The sequence below is a fragment of the Aspergillus ruber genome (assembly GCF_000600275.1).
Source record: "Aspergillus ruber CBS 135680 unplaced genomic scaffold scaffold00071, whole genome shotgun sequence".
Taxonomy (NCBI): domain Eukaryota; kingdom Fungi; phylum Ascomycota; class Eurotiomycetes; order Eurotiales; family Aspergillaceae; genus Aspergillus; species Aspergillus ruber.
Genome location: NW_024467367.1, coordinates 1 through 7,110, shown reverse-complemented (window position 1 = coordinate 7,110; position 7,110 = coordinate 1). Strand labels below are relative to the sequence as shown.

Below are 7,110 nucleotides of genomic sequence, written 5' to 3'. Positions count from 1 at the left end.
TCCAGCCTCTTGATGTTGGATACTTTAGTCCCTTGAAGATTGCTTATGGTAAGCATATTGAAGGGCTTATGCGGGCGCGTGTCACCCATATCACTAAAGAAGATTTCTTTCCTGCATTTTACACCGCATACCAAGCCACCATGACAGAAAAAAATATCAAAGGTGGCTTTCAAGGGGCTGGCCTTATCCGTTTTGACCCTGAAAGGGTAATATCTAAGCTTGATGTCCAATTTAAAATGCCAACACCGTCGAATTCGCGGCCGACTAGTTCCCATAGCTGGGTTTCTAAAACACCAAATAACCCAATTGAGGCGTCATCCCAGACAAACCTTATCAAAAACCGAATCTCTCGTCACCAAGATAGCTCTCCATCATCAATTCTGAATGCTGTTGACATCCTCGCGAAAGGCACAACGAAGATAATGCATAAGATGGATTTGATGGAAGCAGAGATTCATGAACTTCAGGCGGCAAATGAGGCCCTTAGCAAACGCCGGAGGGCTAAAAAAACACGTCTAAGGAAAGGAGGGTCACTTTCTATACAGGAAGCTCAAGAATTAGGGGATCAAATGGAGGTTGAGGTACAACTGAAGGCGGAAACATGCAATGGGGCTGGTCAGCAACTGCAGACCAAGACACGCGCACAGCGCTGTGGCAATTGCAGAAAAGCTGGACACAATGCACGTTCCTGTCAGATAGTAGTAGAGATGTCTGAGGAAGGCGATTCTGGGTAATTTTAATGGAATTTATGTGCGTTGGTGGAAATATTGGGGTTAAAGTCGCGGCGGAGCGATTTCGTGTGACATTCGCCCGTGTGTGACATTCGCATGTGGGTCACGCTATATACTCTGGAGTATAGTGTTCATGCTGGACATCTGCTCAGGTTCCCAATGCTTCCAAGTTGCTATTACTTATGGGCCGATATGAGGGTCTATGTCAGGGTGCAGGGTCAGGTACAGATATATTAGGAATTGACGAACAGGTTAAGCTACAGGTCAGGCTATCTACAGGTACATAGACAAGACGCAGCTCGAAGAGCTGCGAGAGGATCAGCACCAGGCACAGATAGATATTGATGAGATCTGATAGGTCGGATCAAAGGGATAACGTTAGTCCGACTAGCGAACCTCCGATATATGGCCAGCGTTCGCCACATATAGATAGACAAGCACTCATCAAGCACTCAAGCACTCGTGTACTCTAGGCTACATTAGATAGAGTATATCAATCGTTCGTTTCAATTGGGTCTTCTACATATAGGCATCGTGCAGTCGGATGATCGACTCCTCCGGTTTCCCCTGAACCTCCGACGGAACCCATTTCAGTTTGCTTTGTTGCTTTGTTGATAAATACGGCGCTACCTCCTCTCTTCCTTCCTCATGTTGATTATTCTCGTCGATAGCTACCTAGGTAGAACCCATGAGTTGGATGTTTCATAATCCTAGTAGAGCAGCGCCGTGACAAATAATATTTGACTTTTCCGAGAGTGGGACCATTGACAGATTGACAGGACTTCCTCAGACACTCATATCCACCGCAGTCACAAACAAAGCTCGAGATTCAGGCTTCCATCAAAAGCAAAAGTATGGGCTTCACGAGCAAGTGTTAGGAACATTGTTGCTGTTATAAGCCCTGTTGCTCCTGGAGCCCATACTGCCGCTGGAGCCACCCTCCCACACCAAAGGCCCAGGCAGAGAATAAGACGTGGGGTGCATGTAAATATTGTAGTGGATATTCTCATCATCAGGCTGGTAGACACCGGGAATCTTAACAGTGGGCGAGGGGTCTCCAGAGCCATTGCCGCCGACTTCGATCTGGGCGCAGGTGAAGTAGAACTCGGCGTTGCCCGAGAAGCCTCGGTGGAGGGCAATGTGCTCCACACGGACAAGGTACTGGCCCGCAGGGAGGTCGGACGGAATCTTAAAAGACGCTTGGTTCTTGTCCCAGGTGCACCAGTCTTTGTCTTCGAGACCCTTTTGCGAGATGTCGTTGCACAGTCCTTCCTGGTAGACCTTGAACCAGTCGCCTGAACCGTCGTATTGCGTGACATCACCGGGGGCCTTGGACATGTATATTTGCAGTGGTCCTGGGTGCTTCATGGTGGCGCCTGGAAGACATGTCAATCTGGCATTTTCCAAAGCGTCCAGGGAATAGAAATGGAGACCCAGAGATAAATGAAAGCTCAATTAAACATACCATAGGCCAACTCGAAGCCAATCTCAGCGCCGGGTTCAGCCTTGTAGACCTTGGTGCCGGCGGCAGATGACATGGAGCCCTGGTTGCAACGGAAATCATCGTTGAGAATATCGGAAGCAGGGGTGGGCTGGTAGCCATTGCTATTCCGACGGATATACTCGAAGTCATTGGTCTTCTCCCCATTCACGATGAGCTTTGAGAAGACGTAGTGGCCCGAAACACCGGGGAGACCTGCACCGGCCAGCATCACAGAAATACCAAAAGTCGTGGAAAGCTTCATTTTACCTGGACTAGGTGTTTTTCGGGTCGAACAGAAAAGAACAACTGAAGTCAAAGTACGATAAACGGAGGCAGAAATGTTAATGCCAGGAAAGAGCCTGTTGTTTGATTGGAAGCATCTGAGCTGTGAGGGAAATGGAGGCCCCTCTTATAGATCTTCCGGGCATGCCTTCACTGATCTTCTTTGCCATCGGCCCTCCTGGCGTGAAATTAATCAGGGACACAACAAAACTAAACATGAACAGACGATTGGTCTGCCACTCGAACTAGATTAATTTAACTCCACTTATAGAAGTATGGCTGACCTAGGCCGATCGACGGATCTAGATAAAGCATCTTTCGCATCAGTATGACACTGGGCTCGAATTGCTGTACCTTTGTAATTCTCTACGTCAACTGACCGGGTGTCCCGATTAGGTAGAGTGACAAGGCAGTCGGCGCATCATCAATTGCCGAGAAGATATATAATAATGAACCAGCCCTGTACTTGATACCACTAGTAGTAGTTAGCCACTAATATTACGTGACCTGACCTTAGTGCCTTAACGTATTCCACGGCCGAGGTGCGAATACGACCGAGCTGCGAATTTGTATTCCCATACAAATCCATACTTCCTTAACAAAATATATCTCAATCATGCTATGTTTCCTTCACTAAATATCCAAGGTAGTATATTCCTAGGCTACACATAGTAAATATATGAAGTTTTAAGTAGATAGGGCTATTAGTTATCCAAGTATTATAAATTACACTGTATTTCAAGCCTGGCATATGTTTTCAAGATAGACATATTTCTATATAAAAAAAAACTGATAATATCTATATATACTCATATATATTCTAGTAGCCTAATATGACGTTTAACGATACTGAACTGGCCGTGATATCTTATGTTAAAGAAGTGCCATTTTGTGTAGGAATACAAATTCGCACCGCGGCTGTGGAATACGTTAGTTACAGTGATACTCAGGGTCCCACTTACCCGCTTTCAAAGCCGAGCCTTAACGCGGACCAATAAATACTAGACGCCAAGCCATCATCCCAGTTTAGATCGCGGCCCTGTGTTCAGGCCAAAACAGGGTCCTCATCCTGACAGGATTCGATGAGTTAGCTATTATACTAGTATCTGGTGTTAGGCGATTGATCATCCGTCGACCGAGGCTGTTCTATACAGGAATCTTCGGTCATTAACCGATGTATCTTGGCAATTCTAGCAAACCGGGTGCGGGTGTCACGCTACTGTCTCGTGGAAGAATTAGGTGACCCAAAGCGGATAGAATCAGACAATCTGCGGCGGGAGAGGCCAGCTTCGCGACCATATTTGGACATGATAGTCCTCCGTCAACCTTCCTTATCCTGGTTGTGGCCTTCAAAGTCTATTTAAGAAGAGTAGGTGTTCCCTGAACTACTTACCCAACCCTCATACCAGACCTAACTCTCAACATCGAACGGTTATCCATTCATTGGTTCTCCGGAATCGGTCCACCAACATCATGAAACTCTTGGCTGCAACACGAGCTCTGATTTTTGCCGGTGTTGCTGCAAGGCAAGGCCTTGCTGCCGCCACTCAGGGGCTCTCTGAGGACGTCTATAGTCGCTTAGTCGAGATGGCCACCATCTCCCAGGCTGCCTATGCTGACCTATGCAACATCCCAACGACAATCAACACGGTGGGAAAGATCTACAATGCTGACACGGATATCAACGGATGGGTCCTTCGAGACGATAGTCGCCAGGAAATCGTCACTCTTTTCCGGGGCACAGGCAGTGACAAGAACATGCAACTCGACACCAATTATACGCAGGCTCCTTTTGACAGCCTTCCTCAATGCAGCAGCTGTGCCGTGCATGGCGGGTACTATCTTGGCTGGATATCCATCAAAGATCAGGTCGAGTCCTTGGTCCAACAGCAGGCCAGCCAGTATCCTCAGTATGGATTGACAGTCACGGGTCATAGGTATGCATATTCCATGCTCCGATTAGAGTGACAATGGACCGATTTCTCTCTCATCTTCTGCTTTCTTCCCATCAGGTCAGTTAGCTGACACGTAGTTAAACTAGTCTGGGCGCGTCCATGGCCGCAATCACTGCAGCCCAGCTCTCTGCCGCATACGACAACGTCAGTCTGTATACATTTGGCGAGCCACGAACTGGTAACCAGGCCTATGCGTTGTACGTTAACGAGGCTTTCAAAGCCCAGAGCCCTGATACAACTACGTACTACCGCGTTACCCACGCCGACGATGGTATCCCGAACCTTCCTCCTACTTCGCAAGGTTATGTCAGTTCTGGCATAGAATATTGGACTGTAGAGCCCCACAGCGCCCAGAACACATATGTCTGCACCGGGGGAGAGGTCCAATGTTGCGAAGTCCAAGGTGGACAGGGAGTTAACGATGCGCATGTTAATTATTTCGGGATGGCTAGCGGAGCCTGTTCCTGGTAGTCATGGATCTGTTGGACTTTCGTCTTGGTGGTACAATCAGGACAGTGACGGATTTTCAAATGGGACAGTCAGAGGATCCCGCGCCCTTGTGCTCTAGATAGGACGACAAAGACACTCAAGTTTTGCGGTTTTGGAGGCACTATTTTACTATACAAGACATGACTATAGTAATTACCGACAAGCACTCAATCAGCTGTGTACGCGCATGTACGTTCGTTAGACAATATACATCTTTCGTCAAGTTAGTCCTCTCCATAGGCCTCGAAATGGTGCGGTCCCGGTCCTATAGTCGGCGACCAAGGACCGGACCGGACCATGGTCCCTTGCGGTCCCTTGCGGTCTTGACCGCGGGGGACCGCAATTGCATAAAATTGCCAAGACTTTCCTTTTTCGGCTGGATAATTTGCTGGTTCATCTGATTTTTTTACCATTATTAAATACTGTCTTGGTTTGTATATCAAAATCTCCTGTAATCATAGAGATAAATAGTAGTAAATTGTCACTCAGGGCGGGGTGGGGCGGGTTTTGGCCCAAAACCTCGAGACTCTCAAAACTAAACCCAATCAGTCGATCGGATATCGCACTATTCCAACAATGGTTAGTTTGGGGCAGCTAACAGGGCGGGTCTCCCAGCCCACCCCGAATTCTTAGTATTTTTTGTATTCAGAACATGATTACTCGATAGTAGACCTCGTAAGGAGTCGCGATTCGTCAGGTTCGATTCGACTCGGAACCGCCAAGATTCAGGTTCAGGTTCCAGGATTTTGGAGTCGCGATCCGACTCCAGGATTTTTGGAATCGAACCTGCCAGGTTCGACTCGAACCTCAGGTTCCACAAACAGTGCAAACATAGGAAATCCCATGATATGCATATTTTATGCAGATTCTGTCTGTATTTTTGCGTAATTGGTTTACAGTTCAGGCAGAGAGGTCAAAGTAAACAATTCCAGTAGAGAATCAGATGAGAGCTTTCAGGTTTTAATTCTACTTTTCTTAAGGCTTATGATACACAAACTGATCTTCATCTCGCCTCAGACGCTTTGGAACCCGTCCTGATGTTCGCCTCCGAGTATTATTATCGCCATGCAGGTTGCTGTTGTCAGGCAGAGGGGTTTCATCCTCATCATTCTCATTATCTAGTTCAGTCAATGTCTCCTGGTCCTCTCTGGCATCAGCCCTGGCCCTTTTACTGGGCACACGCTCAGTGGGCGGCCATAGAAGTGGAAATATAGTTACTGGGGTATCTTCCTCATCATCACTAATAAGATCAGCAGAATCAATACTAGACTGTTGGACTTTAGCTTCCTCCTGTAGTGCAGCAATCCCATCTGTTTTTGCATAATCTTGTATAAATGCCAGCTCCTTCTCTTCAATATCGAACTTTGTAGCACACATGAATAATATCAGATCTTTGATTGTTGTTGCTTTTAAAGATCCTCGCCGGTAGTGGCAAATATCACGAGTAGAATTGAATAATTGTTCAACACCTGCACCACTTGCTGGGACTGAAAAGATATCCCGGGCAAGAGCTGCTAGAGTTGGGTACTCAGCCTCATGATGCTTCCAGAACTGCCGAGGGCAGGTTCCATTAGGTAGTGTTGCTAAAGAAAATTAGATCAAGATCAGATAAATAGGATTCAATTCAAGACCTACCACTATCACAGTACCGATCAACTTCACCTTGGACAGTAGGTGCTGGCATCTCTGTTTGGTTTTCAGAAAGTAGTTGTCACAACCTGGCTTCTCTCGTATTGTACCTAGGGTTCTAGTTAGTTGTATTTCGAGACAGGACACTTACCCTAAGTGTCTTTCAAGCACTCATATGCTCAATGACCATCCAGGTCCTCCGTATATCACGTCGAAGGTATATCGCCCCCTCCAGGCTCCGTAAGATAATCAACAAGTAGAAACGGTAAAGGTAACGAATAGAGAAACAAGGTCAACCAAGCACGTATGCTGGGTTGTTGGTTAAGTGCGGACGAGTCAGAAACTAGAAGGTAACCAATGCTTTGATTAACTAGATTGATTGCGAAGAACTAACTAGGTGCATGAATGAGTGTCCTTATATATCCTCCGCTTGTATACCATATGGACTACCATTCTGATGGTAGTGACTATGGTAGTTGTATACCATCTACCAATGCCAAGCCATGGTATATGGTAGTTGATCACGTGATGCGCCTGTTAA

General features: G+C 46.8%; 3 protein-coding genes across 3 annotated transcripts; 2 read left to right on the top strand and 1 right to left on the bottom strand.

Moving 5' to 3' along the window:
* The first annotated feature begins 379 nt into the window (after nucleotides 1-379).
* EURHEDRAFT_417866 (uncharacterized protein) lies at nucleotides 380-845 on the top strand. The gene has a single exon (XM_040783300.1). It carries the CDS (start codon nucleotides 432-434, stop codon nucleotides 732-734), a length of 303 nt encoding a protein of 100 aa, XP_040633698.1. The 5' UTR covers nucleotides 380-431; the 3' UTR covers nucleotides 735-845.
* Nucleotides 846-1,592: 747 nt separating this feature from the next.
* On the bottom strand, nucleotides 1,593-2,476 carry EURHEDRAFT_534592 (lignocellulolytic auxiliary activity family 9 protein; the record flags this gene model as incomplete). Its single annotated transcript, XM_040787300.1, has 2 exons — nucleotides 1,593-2,107; nucleotides 2,197-2,476. The coding sequence occupies 2 exons, from the start codon at nucleotides 2,474-2,476 to the stop codon at nucleotides 1,593-1,595; spliced, it is 795 nt and encodes a 264-aa protein (XP_040633697.1).
* Nucleotides 2,477-3,969: 1,493 nt separating this feature from the next.
* Nucleotides 3,970-4,922, top strand: EURHEDRAFT_382348 (lipase family protein; the record flags this gene model as incomplete). Its single annotated transcript, XM_040779525.1, has 2 exons — nucleotides 3,970-4,433; nucleotides 4,538-4,922. 2 exons carry the CDS (start codon nucleotides 3,970-3,972, stop codon nucleotides 4,920-4,922), a joined length of 849 nt encoding a protein of 282 aa, XP_040633696.1.
* Nucleotides 4,923-7,110: the final 2,188 nt, after the last annotated feature.